The sequence below is a fragment of the Colobus angolensis genome, unplaced genomic scaffold (genome assembly GCF_000951035.1).
Source record: "Colobus angolensis palliatus isolate OR3802 unplaced genomic scaffold, Cang.pa_1.0 Scaffold3, whole genome shotgun sequence".
NCBI lineage: Eukaryota > Metazoa > Chordata > Mammalia > Primates > Cercopithecidae > Colobus > Colobus angolensis.
Window position 1 is genome coordinate 27,775,204 of NW_012116265.1, and position 23,168 is coordinate 27,798,371.

A 23,168-nucleotide genomic window follows, 5' to 3' on the forward strand; every position below is an offset into this window, starting at 1 on the left:
TGTGTGTGGGTGTGTGTATAACATTGTTGGGCCTATAACATATAAAAGTGAAATGTATTTGAAAACAGCACAAAGAAGGTGGGAAGGAGAAAGTTGTATTGGATTAGGAAATGACACTAGATGATAACTAGAATCCATAGAAATAAATGAAGAAACCAAAATGTATATATACACTAAAATATATAATACTTATTGTATTAATCTTATTTACCATTTTTAAGAATGTGTATACATTGTATATTTATATATAATACATATTTATATACAGTATGTATAAATAAGCATATACATATACATATACTGATGTATACACATACTTTTTTCTTTTAGCTTCTTGAAAAGAAATAAAATCATATAACCTAGTAATTATAACAATGTATGTATTGTTGGATTTGCAACAAACATAGAAGTAATATGTATAATAATAATTGCACAAAAAGAAAGGCAAGGGAATAGCACTAAATAGGAGTTGTATTTATATATCTCTAGGGGTTATTATTATAACCCCTAGAGCAATCAGTAAGAAAACACTCAAAACTAGAAAGAAAAAATGTCAAAGGACTTAAAATGTTACATTACTGGGAAAACTGGATATCAGCATGTAAAAGAATGATTTGGACCCTTTCCTTACAACTTACACAAAAAATAACTCAAAATGGGTAAAAAAAATAAAATAAAATAAAATAAGATCTAAAACTATAAAACTCTTAGAAGAAAACATAGGTGAAAAGCTTCATGAAATTGGATATGGCAATGATTTCTTGGATATGACAACAAAATTACAAGCAACAAAAGAAAAAAATAATAAATTGGACTGCATCTGAATTAAAAACATTTGCTGCATCAAAGGACACTATCAACAGAGTAAAAGGTAACTCACAGAATGAGAGTAAATATTTAGAAATCATATATCAGATAAGGGGTTGATTTGCACAATATTTATCAAGAATTCCTATAACTCAAAAACAAAAAACAATCTGAATAAAAATAGGTAAAAGATTTGAATGAACTCCAAAGAAGATATACTAATGGTCAACAAGCACATGACAAGATGCTCAACTTCACCAGTCATTAGGTAAACGCAAATCAAAAGAGCAATAAGATACCACTTCACTTCAATTTGGATGGCAAAAGGAAGAAAGGATGGAAGAATGGAGGAAAGGAAGGAGGGATGGAAAGAAAATAACAAGTGTTGGTGAGGATGAGGAGAAACTAGAACCCCCATATATTCCTGGTGGAAGTGTAAAATGGTGTAGCTACTGTAGGAAATGGTATGGTAATTTCTTTAAAAATTAAAGATGGGGACGGATGTGGTAGCTCACACCTGTAATCCCAGAACTTTGAGAGGCTGAGGCTAGCGGATCACTTGAGGTCAGGAGTTTGAAACCAGTTTAGCCAAGATGGTGAGAGTTTCAAACCAGTTTAGCCAACATGGTGAGACCCCATCTCTACTAAAAATACAAAAATTAGCTGGGTGTGGTGGCACACAACTGTAATCCTAGCTACTCAGGTGACTGAGGCATAAGAATCACTTGAATCTGGGAGGAGGAGGTTGCAGTCAGCCAGGATCACTCCACTGCACTCCAGTCTGGGCAACAGAGTAAGACTCTGTTTCAAAAAAATAAAAATAAATAAATAAATAAGAATGGAATCCTATGATCCAGCAATACTACGTCTCAGTATATAACCAAAACAAGTGAAAGTAGGAAATCTAACAATAGTTGTATACCCATGTTCACAGCAACATTATTCACAATAGCCAAAAGGTGAAACCAACCTAGGTGTCCATTAATGGATGAATGGATAAACAAAAACGTGGTGTATCTACACAATGGAATCTTATGCAGCCTTTAAAAGGAAAAAAAAATGACACATGTGACAACACATATGAATGCTGAACCTTTGAAGATATTATGTTAAGTGAAATAAATCCATCACAAAAGGAGAGATACTGTATGATTTCACTTATATGAGATTCCTAGAGGAGTCAAATTCATAGAGTTAGAAAGTAGAACGGTAGTTGCCAGGGGCTTGGGGAGGGAGATGGTATTTAACGCATAGAGTTTCAGTTTGTAAAGATGGCAAAATTCTGGAAATAGATGGTGATGATGGTTGCATAACAATATGAATGTACCTAATACTACTGAACTGTACACTTCAAAATGGCTAAGATGGTAAAACTTAAGTATGTATATGTTATCATAGGAGGAAAAATACACTAGAAAAGAAAGGATCAGCTTCTTTGGAAACCATTAGCACTTTCTCAACATGTTAAACATGAAGTTACCGTATGCCAAGCAATTCCACTAACAGATATTGTGGTCATGATATACATTGGTTTTTGTCTATGATTCCTGGTTCATACCTCCCCTAGCCCTAGTTACTGTCTTTTGTTATAATGTTGAGTGTGTTAGGCCATAGGAAACAGAATCTCTCTCCCAGCTTCCTTTCACCTGCCCCAAGGCAGGGCATTAATCTTCCCCCACCTTTCTGACTGTGGGTACTACCCTATACCTTGAGGGAAGGAATGCTGGCACCATGAAGCTTCCATAAAAACCTAAGAGGACTGGGTTCAAGGAACATTCCTTCAGACAGCTAAACAGGTAAAGGTTCCTGGGAAGTGGCACCCAGGGAGGCATGGAAGCTCCATACCCTTTTGCCACACCTTGCCTGATGTGTAATATTCTTTATAATAAACTGGTAAATGTAAGTAAGTGTTTCCCTGAGTTCCCTGAGCTTCTCCCGATAATTAATTGAACTTAAAGAGGGGTCTGTGGGAACTCCAACTTGAAGGCAATCTGTCAGAAGTCCAGAGGCTCAGACTCGTGACTGGTGTGTGGGGCAGTCTTGGGGACTGAACCCCCAACCTGTGGGATCTGACACTATCTCCAAATAGATAATGTCATAATTGAATTAGAGGATACCCAGTTGGTGTCTACTGCTTGGTATGTGGGGGAAAACCCTACCACACAATTGGCCACGGAATTCTTCTGTATTCACGATGGTTGGGGAGGCATGAGAGCAGATGAAAAACATGGTCTGAAGAGTTTTTACCAACATATAGGTAGATATACACAATAAAACATACTTCTGCATTAAAAACAGGGACACAAATGTTCATAGCATCATTAGTCATAATAGCCACAAAGTAAAAAAAAAAAAAAAATCCATCAACTGATGAGTAAACAAAATGTATTATATCCATACAATGGAATACTATTCAGCAATAAAAATAAATGAAGCACTCCTATGTGCTACAACATGGATGGCTCTTGAAATTATTATGCTAGTGAAAGAAGCCAGCCCCCAGGTACCACATTTCTGTGATTTATGCAAAATGTCCAAAATAAGTGAATATACAGAGATAGAGAGTAATTTAACGGCTGCCTATGGGAAGGAGGTTGGGGAAAAATAGGAACTGACTACTAATGGCTTAGAATTTCCTTTTAGAGAGATGAAAATATTTTAAAATTGATAGTGGTGATGGTTGCACAACTCTTTGAATATACTAAAAACCACCTAAGTGTAAACTCTAAATGGAAAGAAAGGTAGTGTAGCTGACCAGGCTCTCAATATATGAAAAAAAAGTGAATTCACAGATAATTAGAAGCAGTACAACAAACATAATTTCAGCAAAAGTCTCCATCTGCTCAGTGACAGCCAGGTCATACCCAAAACACTGTTCAGCTCTTGCTATCGTATTTTAAGAACTGATGAATTACAACTTATTTTGGGAAGCTTTCTTGAATGCAATTATCTTTACCGAGTCATTGATCTGAATAAATCACGGAAATAACTAAATTTAAGGTATAGATAATATATATAAGAAATTATTTAACCATTTTGAGATGTAATATACTTTACCAGAATGTACAGCTGATTGTTGGATTATATCTTATTATAAATATCTACCACTTTTACAAGCTATTGTTCTTCACAGAGCTATCCTGGAAGCAAAAACAGTATTCGGTATTCCATTTTACTCACCTAGACCTCAAATTACAGCAGGGACAATGCCTACATTATTTACCACTATTTTACAGGCCCTACCATATTAAGTGACACACAGTAAGTACTCAATAAATATTCCCTGACTTTTTAAAGCACTCCTAAATTCATGACTTAGTGACAGAAGAGATAAAAGAAAACTTTTAAATTAGACATTTTAAAATTGTGTTTCATCCATTTGTGCCAAAAAAAAGTTAACTTAATAATGTTACTTCCAGTCTAATTGGACTATAAAAATTTGCACTCCATCCCAGATGAATAAGTGAAACTCTCACCATAATACAAAGGTCAATTCATACCACACTCTGCAATATATTTTCTCAAGTTAATCCATAAAAAATGGAAAGATAAAACTTTAAAGAAAGAAAAGAAAAATACCATATTCAAAACCTACTTTTAAAATTACCATCATGAACCATACAAAGTTTTGGACAACAATAGGCTGCATTTATAACAGTGGTATCATAAGATTATAATGGAGCTGAAAAATTCCTATCGTCTAGTGACACCACAGCTGTCCTAACACTGTGCACAATTACTTTATTTTTTATAAATCTAGTGTAAGCCAAGTGTACAGTGTTTAATGTCTACAGTAGCGTACAGTAATATCCTGGGCCTTCACATTCATTGCTCACCCAGAGCAACTTACTGTTCTATAAGCTCCATTCATAATGTGACCTATAAAGGTGTACCATTTTTTATTTTTTATACTGTATCTTTTCTATATTTAGATATACAAATATACCATTGTGTTACAACTACCGTATTTAGTACAGTAACATGCTACACAGATTTGTAGCCTAAGAGCAATAGAGAGTTTAAAATTAAAAAAAATACTACCCTTTGAGAGATTATAAAGAAGTAAATTACCTCTATTCAACTAAGAAAATTTCCATATTAGATTACTGGGCAGCAGCTTCAAGGGGACCAGCCCCTGCTGTTACCTAGACAGTAATTCGCCCCCCAGTTACTTACAGTATTCCAGCATTTTGACAACAGGCACATCTGTTCTATGACTAGTCAATCAAAATAGACTATGCTGTGGCCAGAGTGATTGGCTGAGGTGTGGGCACATGAAAAGATTAATGAAATTATTACTTTTCCATGGGAATTTACATTTCATGCAGTCAGAAGGAAGGAAATTAGAGTAAGTTAGCAGCCATCTTCCTGGTTTAATGAAGAAAGCCTGACTACCATAAATGAGACTAAGACCAAAAGATAGGAATAAGTGATGGTATAGGGTAAGAGAAATAGGCCCACTTGTACAAAACTCTTAATTCTATTCCTTGAAGTTTCCACAACTGACCTAAATCTGAAGTTTTTTTCCTTATTCTGTGAGAAGTATTCCTAAATTTCATAAGCCAATCACTACTGATTTGCTTTTTAAGCTAGTTTGAATTAGGTTTCTGTACCCTGAAAATGAAAGAATCAACTAAAATGATACATTATTTCATTAAAAAATTTTAAAATACTAGATTGGTTATCTATATGCTTTAAGCAGAAAACCTGGATATTATCCGTCTTTAATCATAAGTTTGCTGATTATAGGAACTATGTCTGTCAAACCTGATTGCTAAAGAACGTAAGAATCTACTAATGCTTTTAAAGAAATTATAAAATGAACAAACTCATTAAATGTTAAACATATATCCCCAAGAATAGAGGAAAATGAAGAAATGTCCTCTTAAAAGCAAAGTATATCTTTGGATTTACAGTCCTGACATAGAACAGTACCATAACACCATAGTACCAGCCTAGACTAAACTGTATTGTCCCAATATATACCTCATAGACCAATAAATATATAACCTAGGTAGCACCAAAAAAGAGCTGATTAAATGTAATAAAAAACTTACAGTTAGAGCTATTATTATTACAAACAAGACAGCTTTGGTAGCTGTCTTAGATTTGGAAGAACTATTGGTAGCAGAGCAAAAGGAAAAATCAGTAATGACCTGCCATTAAAAAATGCATTTTTATATCAAATAAAATTTATCTACAGGGAAACAAAGAATAACAATATAAAAACTCTCCTATTTTGTTTAATAAAGGTTAAAATTCTCAAAGATACCTTAATATGGAAACTTTATAAGTAGTCCATAAAAAGCAATAACTACATTCATCTATCTGAAAATGCAATATGAAAATGTACATCCCTACAGAAAATAACCACTTCAGAAACCACTGTTTATCCTCTGCTGACTGGCATATTAAAGAAACTCAATTCACCATAGCAACCTATCTTAACACCAGAAGATAAATATACGCTAAATTTAGAGATGACTGCTTTCCAGACAGCAATCCCAACTTTCCTTCATATTTAATGGCATGATCCAAGGGCCCAAAATATCATTTAATCAGACTGCAGTGTGAAGATAAGTGCACTCAGAGAGATGAGCCTGTGTTTCAGGACCAACAAAATAGTAAAGATTCTATTACAGGTGGTAAAATAAGTAAAGAAGTACATAAAGGTAAATAAAATTTTTGTGTCTACAAAATTTACAATTAGATACAACTTTGTCCAATTTTATCTTTGTTCTTAAACAGAAAATGCCATAATTAAGTATAAATGATGTATAGTAACAAAATAACGTTTCAACTACAAGGTGGTGGTGGTTTTTAAATCAGTGAGTTATACTTTCAAGCTGGTAACTTCTAATGACAGAAAATTTCTTTTTCCGAAAAGCAATCCTTTACAATGAGGTATAACAAGAGTAACAGAAATACAAATCAAACAATACAAACAGGAAAGATGAACTAATTAAAATTCTATGGTTACAAAATTACAATGGACTTATTTGTGCTTTATAGTCTTTGTAATCACAGTGAAGATAATTTCTAGTTTACATAAACACAGTTACTATAAGTAACACAGTTTTATACAGTTTACTGCACAATATACAACATTATCAAAACAGTCAAATATATAAAACTCCTTTTTTTTCTTTACTCTCTTGATTACTTGCATGAAAGTCTTTTTTTTTTTTTTTTTGAGATGGAGTTTCTGACTTGTTGCCCCAGGATGGAGTGCAGTGGTGTGAACTCAGCTCACTGCAACCTCTGCTTCTCAGATTCACGCAATTCTCCTGCCTCAGCCTCCCAAGTAGCTGGGATTACAGGCATCTGCCACCACGCCCAGTTAATTTTTTGTAGTTTCAGTAGAGACAGAGTTTCACCATGTTGGCCTTGCTGGCTCAAACTCCTAACCTTAGGTGATCCACCCACCTTGGCCTCCCAAAGTGCTGGGATTACAGGCATGAGTCACCATGCCTGGCAATGAAAGTCATTATTAAAGACAAGATGTGAAGAAGCAAGTAAAGTTCATCTGAAAACATCAGGAACATATCACTTCATGCCCATTAGGATAACTACAATTTTAAAAAATAAGTGTTGGTGAGGACGTTGAGAAATTAGAAGCCTGATAGATATTGCCAGTGGAGCTGTATAATGGTGCAGCTGCTACAGAAAATAATATGGTAGTCTTTCCAAAAAAAAAAAAAAAAAAGAATATAGAATTATCATATGATCCAGTAATTCCACTTCTGGGTATATATCCAAAAGAATTGAAATCAGGATCCAAAAAGATATTCGTACACTCATGTTCATAAGAACACTGCTCACAGCAATAAAAAGGGGAAAGCAACCCAAGTGTTCACTGATGGATGAATGGATATGCGAAATTTCGTATATACCTACAATGGAAAATGTGTCCTATTTGACTCTAAAGAAATATCCTTATAGTCAAATAATATCCTGCATTCTGAATGATAACATTCAGAGATGGCCAATTCTTCCATGAAGAATTCATTAAAAAAAATTCTTTCTCTAGCCATCTTACACAGTACACATCTAAAATGGTCCTAAATTTGTAAGAGCCTTTGCAAATTAAATAAAGTGAGACACATTCTACATGTACACAATCAGCATCATCATCATAAATAGTACAAACACATTTCTCTAGTTGTCATTCTTATGCTTTCTTTTTCTTTTGATTTCTAACTGTTTTCTTTTTTGTGATTCCTAACTTTTAATAATATTTATAAATGAGTCTGAGTTCAAATAATTATGCTAGCTTATAAATAAGCAATAAGAAATCTAAAGCATAAATATGGTAATATGTTATATCTCTTATCTGCAGCACATAGTACATGAAGATTTGAAAGTATGATTAAGAATTACTTCTATAGAGAATACAACTGAATACAATTCAAAATAATGTACTTTATATAGAGTACCTCTTTTGCACATAATACTATCTCTCCAGAAGAAACACAAATGATTTAATAACTTCCATAGTATGTATTTCTCCACTTGAAAAATAATCTCCCATTAAGAATAACTTCTTATATGCATGAAAATTATGTAGCACATTAGGTAAGTTTCTAATACAGAGATAACATCAAGTTACACTTGATAACACTTTCAATGCGCTACTGAGACCACTATAGCAAGAGTTCTTATAACACAACTCAAATTGATAAATGATACACACAGCAGAGGAAATCAACATCAAAATATTTATAACCATAAATAGAAGATGAGCTACTAAAACAGTCACATTGTTACACTGTTTATTTCGAAATTAAGCATGCATGAAAATTACTAAAACAAATCCTTAGGCACATTGATCAGCAAAAAGTGAATGTCAAGTTCCTCTGCTTGCTCTTACACTCAACACCTACAGGACTGTGATAGAAACAAGTATTCTTAGAGTAACTACCCAAATAAAAGAGTTTGTCAGGTATTCCCTTAACCTCAATCTTGTCACAAATCACATTCTCCTCCTATGATTACAACAGTTGAACAGTTAGTAGCTAGACCAGAAAGTCTTGCTTAGAGATTCATAACTTTCTCATATTTTTTTCTCCCATGGCATCTCTCTGTCATGTTCACACAATAGCTCACTCGGTTCATTCAAGCCCAGTAACAAGTTTTACTACAATGACAGTAAAATCTTGGAGTTTGTACCATACAGTTTAAGTAAATTACAGAGTACCTATCATTGTTCCATTAGCCTGACACCGATTTAGAGTATGAACTAGTCAGTTTAGGTTCTGCACTTTCAATCTCTGACATACTAAGCCACTCATCTAGCTCTGACTACTCTTGGTTTAAACACTGTTTTATATCATATATTCTTAATAAAACTCATTACAGTTTTATTTCTGTACTTTGTCTACAGAAATTCTGTATCAGCTCATTTATCTAATTAAGACATGTAATACACTTCTCTGAGTATCAATATTGACTAGATAAGCCTAGGTTTTCCTTAGCCTAATTTTTCTTGCTCTATTATTCTGTCTTCCTTTCTAACAGTATTGGGGCTAAAATTCTTAATTCTTATTTACCATCAACTCCTTTCAGTATCAGCAGCTCAAGTGGGTGAATCATAATACGAATCTACCAGACACATTAACATACAAAGCATTCACTAAACACACATCTTATTCTAATAATTTTTATATGGAACATGTATTAAAATGACTTGTATACAATTTTAATAACCATCAGACTAGTCTGGAGTAGTTATCAAATGACAGTGATTTTTTGAGGAGGATTTTTTTTTTTTTTTTTTTTGAGATGGAGTCTCGCTCTGTCACCCAGGTTGGAGTGCTGCTGGGCGATCTCGGCTCACTGCAAACTCCGCCTCCCAGGTTAATGCCATTCTCCTGCCTCAGCCTCCCAAGTAGCTGGGACTACAGGCACCTGCTACCACACCTGGCTAATTTTTTTTGTATTTTTAGTGGAGACGGGGTTTCACTGTGTTAGCCAGGATGGTCTCGATCTCCTGACCTTATGATCCGCCCACCTTGGCCTCCCAAAGTGCTGGGATTACAGGCGTGAGCCATCGTGCCCGGTCGAATAGGAGATTTTTGTAAAAACAAAACAAAAGTATTTCTGATATACTTCCTATTCAATGTTGCAACATAAACAATTCAACTCCATGTAGGACCATCTAGTATACCTGAATCAATGAAATGTAGTGAACATTTATGTCAAGAGTCTGAGACAGAAAAGAGATATCTAGCTTTAAAAAAAAAAAATCCTCCCCTACAATGTACATACTAAATGAATACTGCAATCAGACAGGAACTCAGAATAAAATATTTCCCATCATAACAACACATGAATATGAATATATATATATATATATATTTCCACATTGGGCATTTTTTTCTCTAGAAGATTTTACCTAATGAGGAATATAACTTTAAAATACGAATTCAAGTCATCAATAGTATATACTGACAGTTCTTAATAAAGAAAAAATTCCTTAGAAAGTCAAGCAGGCAGGAGCAAAAACAAACTCTTTCTCCATGAATGTTGACATTCTTACATACTAGACTAATCCAAGAGGATAATGGCGGGTTAAGAGACTGATGCTATATTAAGATATTTCCAGCTGTTTTAATAAAGGTACACTGAGAATTATTTTGTCCTTCCAATGAAGTGGTCTGAGATGAATTTTTTTTTAGAATACTAAAATTAAATATAGAATTTAGTGGTAGGTTGAATGATGAATGTTATTCTACATTCCAGGAAGAAGCAACAAGTTTTCTCAAAACAAGACAATTGATTATTATAATCCATTATTCAAGTGTAATTCTTCAAATCTTTTATATAATTGGAGTTCATATGAGCAAATTTTTTTCATCATATTGCTGCATTAAACAGTTATACAGTCTTATTTTACTAAAATATATCTTACAAATAATACAAGAATAATTTTTTTTTTTTGAGATGGAGCCTTGCTCTGTCGCCCAGGCTGGAGTGCAGTGGCGCAATCTCGGCTCACTGCAACCTCTGCCTACTGAGTTCAAGAGATTCTCCTGCCTCAGCCTCCCAAGTAGCTGGGACAACAGGCACACGCCACCACGCCCAGCTAATTTTTGTATTTTTTGTAGAGACGGGATTTCACATGTTGGCCAGGATGGTCTCAATCTCCTGACGTCATGATCCACCCACCTCGGCCTCCTAAAGTTCTAGGATTACAGGCATGAGTCACCGTGCCCAGCCAATAATTTATTTTATTCATTCAAATAAGCTAAGTCTTTTGAGGAAATTGTAAAGTTTCCACCCATATCCATAAGGAAAGTAGAACTCTTAATGCAATTAAATGTTATTCACTACGTATATTTACATCCAAACAGAATCATTACATTATTGGTTAAATTTTCACAGGACTCAAAGGACAACTGTCTATCTTCATAGGGATAAAAAACAAGGAGGAGGAATATTCGCAATCCTTTTGAGTTAGAAAAAGAAAGATTGAGAAAAGAAAAAAATAGAGAGAGGTAGACTTGGAAATGCATTCTGAACTCATGACATTACATATAAACTTTGATATTCAATGCATTTTCAGCACTCTCATTATATTTTTTAACATGACTAGTCAATCATTAAAAAATCAATAATCTTCAAGATACTCTTGTGTTTATTCCTCACAAAATTCTCAATGACTTATTAGTGAATCCTGTGGGAGGGTAGATTACATGTGATCTGGGAGATGGATTTCCTATTAGGACACATTTAATTGTATGCATTATATGTGTCATTAAAGAAGGCACCTGGCAGCATTCAATTTTCTTTACTCTGTTTCACAGGCTTAACTAGTTTTAATAATTTTTTTAAATAAATAGTGATATTATTGGGAAGGTATGTTCATAGATAGTATGCATATTTACCAGTAAATATAAAACTGTAAAAAAATTCATGAAATAGAAAGTGACATTATTGTAGAATATATATATTAGACAGATATGCTAAGAAAGAATGGGACTGACTGATGAGCAAAAAAATTAAAAACTGAAATCTATAAAACTCCTCAAATTCCTGTGCCATATGTAAAACATTAGAAATATATCTAACATATTCAAATGTATATTGTTATTACAAATAACTATATTTCTAATTATAATTACAAATAATTGCTATAAATAATATATTCAAAAAACTTCAAATTGTTGTAAACAAATTCAATCTGTCTTTCCCAAGCAAATCAACTACTAATCATCTTCCTTGGCTAGTAGCTACTGCCACATTGGCTAGATATCATCAGCCATCAGCATTCTTCCTTGAAAATCGATCATTAATCATGACATCATTCCTTCTAAAATCTATTTCTAAAACGAAACTGTTCTGTCAGACTTCAATACATGTAAAACACAGTATTAGAAAAGAAAAAATTGTTGTACCTTAAATAAGTTTTCAGATAAAACTCTTTTGAGAGAAGGAACACTAATAATTTATACTTAATACTGAAAGCAAAATACTCACAAAGAAGGATCTTGTACGAGATCTTTGAGATTTATCCCACTGCGATCTTCTGCAAGATTCCTGAAGCAACTATCACTCACTAAATAAGAATGGGGAAAAGAAAAAACAATTAATTTTTGTTTACATTTCATTTAAGCTATTGCTGACCAAAAGACATTTTGAAATGAAAAATGGCTTTTTTAAAAAAATTTTTCCCCAAATATTAATATTGGTTTATTTATAGGCCTGGTGAATTTAGCAACAAATGTTAATATTCTAAACCAGCCAACATTTCAATAACAATCCACTACTTTAAGCCCACCAACTCTATATAAAAACATTATATAAAATAATAAACATGTCAGTCTAAATTTTGTTCTTACTATTACAAGATTAATTTACTAGTACACAGCAGCAAGTCACTGCCCCACAACAACTAGGAAAAAAAGAGACAAACTACAAAATCATATTTTTAAAAATACTGGTGAGCAATGGAAATAAAAAGGATAAACTAAATTTGCAGGATGATTGATGATTAATATCTCTTAAGTCAGTTAATCCTGCTGATTATTTTAATTTCTGGAAGGATCTGCCATTTAGACACAGGCTAGATAAGAAAGAAGGACACTACTAAGGAAAAGAAAAACCAGCACAGCTCTTGATAATTTGTAAGCTGGCATGAAAAACTAGAATCTGATGAAGCCCAAAATTACAGACAGTTTTCTCCCTGAAAAATTTGCTGAGTACCAGAATTACCTAAGAAGATTTGGGGCCGCAATTGGGAGAATAGGCCATGGGGCAAATAATAATTCCTGTAATGTTGTGGTGATTAGAAGTCAAAGTCACACTAGAACAGATGGAGCCTACCACTGTGAGGATAAAATTTTAATAGGTCTTCCCACAAGATATTTGCTCTCAACCAAAAGCATCCCCTTAGTGGGTGGGAAGCAGGAGGAAATGAGTAAAGGGAGCAGGACCAGAAAGGTTGAGTAAAATCTCCAACAATTTTACAGTATATAAATACAAAGTCACCAGACAGAATAGTCTGCAACACAACAGTTCCTGCCATTAGCACATTTGAAATCAAAGGTATTCTAAGTGTATCAAAAGCTGCCACCCAAACTTGATGCAGTAAGATTCATAATTGAGTTGAGGTGATTAGCACTTGATCTTATCTTTCTAATACAGAATTGAAGAAAAATAATATTTAGTTCAATTTCTGCTGCTCTATTTTAATCAATATTTGGTATATGATAAAAACTACAAGGTATGGAAAGGGGCACAAATGTGACTAACAATCAAGGGAAAAGAGAATAAATATAAGCAGACCCACAGATGATACAGAGTTAGAAGACAAGGACTTTAAGAAAGATCTTCAAAGTAGATGAAAAAAGGAAAACTTCAACCAAGAATGAAAATCTTTTTTAAAAATTAAATAATGACTTTATATCTGAAAAACACTATCTGCAATAAAGCATTTGGTGGGTGGGTTTTATAACTGACTGAATACAGCAAAGCACAGATTAGTGAATTTGAATATTGGTCAGCAGAAAATATCCACACTGAAGCAGAGCATGAAAAAAATGAAATGAACAGAGCATAAGGGATATGTGGGAATTAAACACTTTAACGCAAATACAATTCCAGTTAGAATAAAGTAGACAGAAAATGAGGAGAAACAATACTTTCAGAAAAAGTTAAAAATTGCTGAGACTAGCCTAAAACTGATACACTATATTAACATTCTGACTTAGGAAGTATGGCAAACACCACACTGGCACAGGTGAAAAAAACCTCAACCAACACTCAAAATGCTGAAAATCCAAGATAACAAGAACACTTTAATAACAGTCAGAGGGAGAAAAAAGACATATCACTTTCAAAAGAAAAACAAGAAAACCTAAAGCTGAGTTTTTAACAGAAACTATCAAATCCAGAAGACAATGGGACAATATGTTTAAAATACTTGAGAAAAATTATGAATCCAAGTTTGTACCTTGATAAAATATCCATCTAAAAATGAAGGCACCCATGTGTGCCACCTGTGAACTCAAAGAGTGGCTCAACCAAGGCCTGCTACAACTACAGTCAGTGCGCAAACAGGGAGTCTGAGGGCCTGAGGGCTGGCCCACCCAGTGCGCACCAAAAATGATGACCTCATGAACTCCAGTGGTAAGGCCACCATGTACCTCCAATCACCACCCAGAAGCCCAAGAATTAACCCACTGCTAACACTGCCAGCGACTGTGCACAATCCTTAGGAGCCAAAGAACAAGCCCATCAAATATCCCTGTCCCAAGACAAGTCTTGTCACTGACTCCATGAACAACCTCACCTGAACCCTCTTGGGAAACTGCAGACACTGCTAACATTATTTACAGCCAAAGTAATCATACAGAGACTATGCTAATGCAACCACCTGAACCAAAGCCAAAACACTTTACCCAAATGACACTACAGATATGTCTACAGAAAAAAGTTTACCTAAAAAAGCAAATCCAGAAAACTGAAAGAAGAAATTGCTAAACATATACACAGTTATCAACGTAGGGATGCAAGACACACGAAAAAGGAAATATGACACTGCCATAGAAACACAATAATTCTCCAATAACAGAGCCCCTAAAAGAAAATCTATGAAATACCTGAAAAAAATTTAAATAATAATCTTTTAAAACTCAGTAAATACAAAAAAAAAAAACACAGATAGAAAATATACATAAATCAGAAAAAAAACCTGGTGATCTAAATAAGAAATTAAATAGAATGTCATAAAAAAACAACAACTAAACAGAAATTCTGGAACTGAAGAATTCAACAATTAAAATAAAAAAATACAACTGAAAGCTTCAACAATCGAATAGATCAAGCAGAAAATAATTTTAGTACTTGAAGCTGGGTTTTTAAAAATAACCCAGTCAGACAAAATGAAAAAAAAGATTTTAAAAAAAATAATGAATAAACCTTTATGACATGGGAAACCATCAAGTAAATATTCACATTTTGTGAATTATAGAAGGAAATGAGTGTAGAAAAGGCATAGAAAACTTATTTGGTAAAATAATAGCTGACAACTTCCCAAATCTTGAGAGAGAGACATCAAGATCTAGAAAGGTCAAATATCCCCAAAATACTCAACCCAAAAATGTCATCTCTGAGACACATCTCTCTCAAACTGCCAAGAGTCAAAGACAAAGAAATAATTCTAAAAACAGCAAAAAGCATCAAGTTACATATAAGGGAATCCCCTTCAGACTAACAGCAGATTTCTCAGCAGGACGATTATAAGCCAAGAGAGAAAAAAAATGGTTTAAGCAAAGTACTGGGACAAAAAAACCTACTGATTAATAATACTATACCCAACAAAGTTACCTTTAAAAATGTGCATCCAAATGGATCTAAAGATGGCTTACAGAACATATTTGGTCCAACTGCAGCTGTTGGACCAAATATGGTCTGTAAACCATTTTAGATCCATTTTTTGACATCAGCACACAGAACATTCTACAAGATAGACCATATGTTAGGCCACAAGACTGGCCTTAAGAAATTTTCAAAAATCAGTATCATATCAAGTGTCTTCTCAAACTATAATAGAGTAAAATCAGAAATCAGTAACAAGAGGATCTTTTGAAATTCTACAAATACATGAAAATCAAACCATTAATAAGATTAATAAAGAAAAAAAGAGAAAAGACCCTGAGAAACTTATGGTTCAATGAAGAAATTTAAAAAGACCAAAAAATTTTTTGAAACAAATTAATATAGAAACAGCATGCCAAAAACTTATAGTGTACTGAAAAATAGTACTAAAAGGGAAGTTTACAGCAATAAACACTTAAACAATTTGAACAATTTCACTTTATCAATCTGAAAAAGCATCTCAAGAAACCAGACAAGGAAGAACAAGCCAAACCTAAAGTAAGAAGAAGGAAAGATTAGAGCAGAAGTAAATAGACACAAAAACCCACAAAGGATCACAAGAAACATTGGTTTTATGAAAAGATAAACTATATTTACAAACCAGTAGCTAGACTAATCAAGAAAAAAGGAAGACCCAAATAAGTAAAATCAGAAATAAAAAATGAGACATTACAACTGATACAACAGAAATACAAAGGATCGCTAGAAATTATTATGAACAACTACACACTAAGAAATTAGAAAACTTATATTAAATGGATACATTCCTGGACACATATAACCTCACAAATTAAATCAGGAAGAAACAGAAAATCTGAGCAGATCAATAATGAGTAACGAGATTAAATCGGCAATAAAAAAGTCCCCCAACAAAAAGCCCAGGACCAATAAGCTTTAAAAGAACACCTATTTTGCTGAAACTCTTCCAAAAAATTAAAAAGGTGGAAACTCTTCCTAATTCATTCTATGAGGTCAGCAGTACCCAGATACCAAAACCAAACAAGGATGCAACAACAATCACAAAGAAAACTAGAGGTCAATATCCATGATTAGCATAGATGCAAAAATCCTCAACAAAATACTAGGAATCTGAATCCAATGGCACATCAGAAAAAAAAAAAATACACTATGATTGAGTGGAATTTATCCCAGGTATGCAAGGATGGTTCAACATATGAAAATCAATAGATGTGCTACATGACATCAACAGAATGATAGACGAAAAACAAACCATATGATCATCTCAAATCCAAAGAAAGCATCTGATAAAATTCAACTCCCTTGATAATAAACACTCTAAAAAATTAAGTATACAAAGATTATACCTAAACACAATAAAGGCCAAATATGAAAAAAACCCAGCCAATATCACACTGAATGGAGAAAAGCTAAAAGCCTTTCTTTTAAGAACCAGAACAAGAAAGGAATATATACTTTTACAACTTGTATTTAAGATAGAACTGGAATTCCTTATAAGAAAAATCAGGCCACAAAAGGAAATAAAGTTCATCTAAATTAGAAAAGAGAAAGGCAAATTATCCCTTTTTGCAGATGACATAATCTTACATGTAAAAAATCCTAAAGACTCCTCAAAAAACTCTAGGAAGAAAAATAATAGAAACTGGGGATTCCAAAAGGGGGAGGTTGGGGTTGAAAAACTACCTATTGGGTAAAATATTCATTAGTCAGATGATGGGTAAACTAGAAACCCGAATCCCACCACTATACAATATATATATATGTAACAAACCTGCACATATCCCTCCTGAATCTAGAAAAGGATAAAATATCTTAGAACTGCTAAACAAATTCGGTAAAGTTGCAGGATACAAAATCAACATACAAAAATCAGTGATGTTTTTAAAGAATAATGAACTAGTTGAAAAAAAAAAGAGGAAAGCAATCCCATTTGCAATCAATACCTGCTAAAAAGAATAAAATACCTAAATGGTGTTGGAAACTTGGATATTTATATGCAGAAGAATGAAAGTAGATCCTTCTCATCACGAAAAAAATCAACTCAAAGTGGATTAAAGATTTAAACCTGAGACCTGAAATTACAAAATAACTACAAGAAAGCATATAAGAAATGCTTCAGGACATCTGTCTAGGCAAAGATTTTAAAGATTTCAAAGGCACAGGCAATTTAAAAAAATAGAAAAATGGAACTATACCAAATTAAAAAGCCTCTGTAGAGCAAAATAAGATCAACAGAGTAAAGAAATATAGTCTGTTAAATGAAAGAAAATATTTGCAAATTATTTACCTGACAAGGGAATAATGTCCAGAATATATATGGAATTCCCACAACCCAACATCAAAAAATCTGATTAAAAACTGGAAAAAGAGGCCAGGAGCAGTGGTTTATGCCTGCAATCTCAGCACTTTAGGAGGTCAAGGCAGGCAGATCACGAGGTCAAGAGACTGAGATCATCCTGGCCAACATGGTGAAACCCTGTCTCTACTCCGGGCATGGTGGTGCACGCCTATAGTCCCCAGCTACTCAGGAGGCTGGGGCAGGAGAATCGCTTGAACTCGGGAGGCAGAGGTTGCAGTGAGCTGAGATCGAGCCATTCGACTTCAGCATGGGCAACAAGAGTAAAAATCCGTCGCAAAAAAAAAAACAAAAACAAAAACAAAAAGAAACTGGGAAAAGAATCTGAATAGATATTGCAGAAGAAGACATACAAATAGCCAACAAATACATGAATGAATGCTCAACATCCCTAGTCATCAGGGAAACATAAATCAAAACTGCAATGAGATATCATCTCACCCCAGTCAGAATGGCTATTATAAAAGACCAAAGATAACATATGCTGGTGACGACGAAGAGAAACAAGAACTTATGCATTGTTTGTGGGTATGTAAATTAGTACAGCCATTATGAAAAACAGTATGGAGGTTCCTCAAAAAGTAAAAATTTAATTACCATCTGATCCAGCAATCACACTAATAGGCATTTATCAAAAAGCAAGGAAATCACGTATGTCAAAGGGATACTTATACTCCCATATTTACTACAGCATGATTCACAATATCCAAGACATAGAATCAAACTAAACATACATCAACAGATGAATAGATAAAGAGAATGATGTGGCATATATACAAAATTGATTGCTATTCAATCATAAAAATAACAGAGAGAGAGAGAATTAAATCCAGTCATAGGCAGCAACATGGATCAGCCTGGAGGACATTATGTTATGTCAAATAAGTCAGAAAGATAAATACTGCAATGTTCTCAGGCATATGTAGTATCCATTAAAAAGAAAAAGAGGTCATAGAAGTAGAGAGTAGAATTATGGTTGCAAGGCTTAGAAGAGGAGTGGGTAGGAAAGGATGGGAAGAGGCTGGTTAATGAACATAAACTTAAAGCTAGATAAGAGTAAAGACCGGGCGCAGTGACTCACACCTGTAATCCCAGCACTTTGGGAGGCCGAGGCAGGCGGATCACGACGTCAGGAGATAGAGACCATCCTGGCTAACGTGGTGAAACCCTGTCTCTACTAAAAATACAAAAAATTAGCCGGGCGTGGTGGTGGGCACCTATAGTCTGAGGCAAGAGAATGGCATGAACCTGGGAGGTGGAGCTTGTAGTGAGCTGAGATCGTGCCACTGCACTCCAGCCTGGGCAACAGAGCAAGACACCCTCTCAAAAAAAAAAAAAAAAATAGGAGTAAGTTGTAAGTTCTAGCCTTTATAGCACTGTAGTATAAATATGGTTGACTAGAACTTATTGTATATTTTCAAAAAACTAGAAGAGAAGGTTTTGAATGTTCACAGTAAAAAGAAATGATAAGTGTTTGAGATTATGGATATGCTAAATACTCTGATTTTATAAGTACACACTGTGTAAATGTATTGAAATATCACTCTGTAGACCATAAATATGTACAATTACTATATGTCAGCTAAAATTAAAGGCAAAATGTGAAGGTGAAATAAAGACTTTCTAGGAGAGTAAAAAAATTGGCTAATTTGCTGCCAGGAGCCCTGACATACAAGAAATGTTAAAAGAAGTTCTTCAGAAAGAAGAAAAATGATTATCAGTCAGAAACTAAGATATTCTTAAATAAAAAGAAGTTCTTCAGAAAGAAGAAAAATGATTACCAGTCAGAAACTAAGATATTCTTAAATAAAAAGTTCTTCAGAAAGAAGAAAAATGATTATCAGTCAGAAACTAAGATATTCTTAAAATAAACAAAGTGCATTAGAGAACAAATAAATGAAGGTAAAGTAAAAACTTTTCTTTTTCCTAATTTATCTAACATAATAGTTTGTTCAAAATAATAATAGCAACAATGCATATGATTATGTAGGCTTATATATACACACATTCTTCTGCATGTTTTACAAAGTCAAATGAATTTCAGTAAGGATACACTGGGTGGAAGAAAGGAATCAGGATTATTTTCTCACACTACTTGTGAATATAGTGTTATTGGACTTGGTTTAGTTGAAATGTATATTAAAAACTCTAGGATGACCATGAAAAAATAAAAACAGGCAGGGCGTGGTGGCTCATGCCTGTATTTCCAGCACTTTGGGAGGCCAAGGTGGGCAGATCATGAGGTCAGGAGATCAAGACCATCCTGGCTAACACAGTGAAACCCCGTTTCTACTAAAAATACAAAAAGTTACCTAGGCGTACTGGCACGCACCAGTAGTCCCAGCTACTAAGGAAGCTGAGGCAGAAGAATCGCTTGAACCCAGGAGGTGGAGGTTGCAGTGAGCCGAGATCGCGCCACTGTAGTCCAGCCTGGGCGACAGAGCCAGACTCCGTCTCAAAAAAATAATAAAAATAAAAAAATAAAAACAGAGGCATAACTGATATGCTATGACAAAAGAGAAATTCAAATTATACAAAACGTTTAATTAGAAACACAAAAGGTAGAAGAGTGGCAGACAAAACAAGAACAAAGGTCAAAGGCAACAAAGAAAAAAGTTTAAAATATGGTAGATATTAATTCACCTACATCAATAATGATGTTGAATGTCAATGGTCCGAATGCAACAATTAAAAAACAGAGACTGTCAGGGTAGATTAAAAAAATAAGGTCCAACTATATGTTTGGTACCAAAAAATCCACTTCAAATATAAAAATACTTACAGATAAAAGTGAAAGGATAGAGAAAGAAATGCCATGCTACCGCTAATCAAAAGGAAGTGAGAGTAGCTGTATTAATTGCAGACAGCAGATTTCAAAGCAAGAAAAGTTTTGAGGCATAAAGAGTGGCAATATATTACAATAAAGGGATGAATTTTCCAAGAATAAATAACAGTCTTTAGCATACAAACACCTAACAACAGAACATTAAAATACATGAGGAAAAAACTGATAGAAGTGCAAGGAGTAATAGATGAAACCCCTATTATAGTTGGAGACTAACAATCCTCTACCATAAACGAACAAATCCCACAAGAAAAAAATCAATAAGGATATAGCTGAACTCAACAGCACTAATAATCAATTTGATATACTCTCATCTATTGATGACTTCATCCAATAAGAGCAAAATACACATTATTCTCAAACTAACATGGAATATTCAACAAAACCGACCACATTCACATCTTCCCACAAAATTACAGTGTTGGCTCTCAGACCATAATGGAATTAAACTAGAAATCAATAACAGGAGAATAAAAGAAGTATCCCTGAATACCTATAGATTAAACAAAAACACTTCTAAAGAACTTCAAAAATAAATCTCAAAATATATTTAGAAATATTTTTATTTAAATAATTATACCATAATTTATCAAAATGTAAAGGAGGCAGTAAAAGCAGTGCTTAGAGGGAAATTTATAACATTGAATGCACATATTAGAAAAGAAGAAATATTTAAAATTAATAATCTAAGCCTCCACTTTAGCAAACTAGAAATATGAGAGCAAATTAAATCCAAATTAAGCAGAAGCAAAGAACAAAAATTTGAGTAGAAATCAATGCAACTGAAAATGGGAAATCTAAGGAGAAAAATGAATGAAACCAAAAGGTGATTCTTTGATAAAATCAATACACCTCTCGACAAGTTCACTGAAAGCACAAATCACGAATATCAGAAACAAAGAGGAAACATCACTGCAGATGTCACAGACATTAAAGGGATAATAAAAGAATATTATGAACAAGACATGAATCAAGAATTTGATAATCTTGATGGAATAAACCAATTCTTTAAAGACACAATCTATCAAAGTTCACAAAAGAAGAAACAGTTTGAATCAATAATTAATAAAGTCTTTAAATATATTTAAAAATTCAAAAAGAGAAACTGATGTAAAGATTTCATGTTATTAATGTAATCCATCTAAAATTATAAGCCAAAACAATGATTATATGCAAAACTTATGATAGTCATTTAACAACTGCAAACATTGTTTGAATTCTAAGTACTTTCAAGCTGTTTTATGCTGTTGAAAGTTAACACATTCTAATTCTGACAAAAGGTAAAGAAGCAAAATCTCCTTTCCTGACAAACGGGCAGCAGATAAATTTTCTAGGCTCAAGTTACATTTCCAGCCAAATTTTTTGGACCCAATGCAAACTGAAAGGAAACTTCCATTTAACTTTACAACTGAGAACTTTCTACTTCTTATCTTCATTAAGTGATTAATCTGCAATGTAATGACATGCTCAAAGGCAAGAAAACCTAACAGAATTCTAAAAATGTATCCCAAATGGTTAACATGTCAAGTTAAATCAAGATAATGGATCAAGATTAGTATGTGCCAATAACAATTTCCATGAAAAGACATTTGCAAGGATAAAACACTCCATACAGATTAGCATTAACAGATGAACATGTGCAACTGATTTTGATGACAGGAAACACAAACTATAAACCCTACTAACTATAAACTCTAAACTGTTATCATCTCCACCATCTTTCATTCTTCATATTAGTAAACACAAATTATAAACATCGTACTCCATTACTACTAGTAAATTTTGATTTCATAAATCAAAAAAATCTAAGAAAATTTGTTTTCTGTCTTGTAAGTACTAGGTACAATTCTCAATTTTGTCTCTTGGCCCACAAAACCTAAAATATTTAACATATGGCTTTTTTTTTTTTTTGAGATGGGGTCTTGCTCTGTTGCCCAGGCTACAGTGCAGTGGTGTGATCTTGGCTCACTGCAACCTCCATCTCCTAGGCTCAAGTGATCCTTATGCCTCAGCATCCCAAGTAGCTGGGACCACAGATGTTGTCACCACCATGCCCAGCTAAATTTTTTTGTATTTTTGTTAAGACCAGGTTTCGCTGTTGCTCAGGCTGGTTTGAACTTCTAAGCTCAAGCAATCCACCCACCTCGGCCTCCCAAAGTGCTGGGATTACAGGTGTGAGCCACTGTACCTGGCAGACCAGGCTTGAAGTGCAGTGGTGTGATCTTGGCTCACTGCAACCTCCATCTCCTAGGCTCAAGTGATCCTTATGCCTCAGCATCCCAAGTAGCTGGGACCACAGAT

General features: G+C 33.9%; 1 protein-coding gene across 7 annotated transcripts in view; it reads right to left on the reverse strand.

Moving 5' to 3' along the window:
• The window catches only part of GPHN (gephyrin), a 734,237-nt gene that overhangs the window by 538,301 nt on the left and 172,768 nt on the right, over positions 1-23,168 (reverse strand). For all 7 annotated transcript variants that reach the window (XM_011949716.1, XM_011949712.1, XM_011949717.1 and 4 more), the window contains exon 2: positions 12,286-12,364. In XM_011949716.1, coding sequence (XP_011805106.1) covers positions 12,286-12,364 — 79 coding nt within the window. The remainder of the gene's footprint in view (positions 1-12,285; positions 12,365-23,168) is intronic.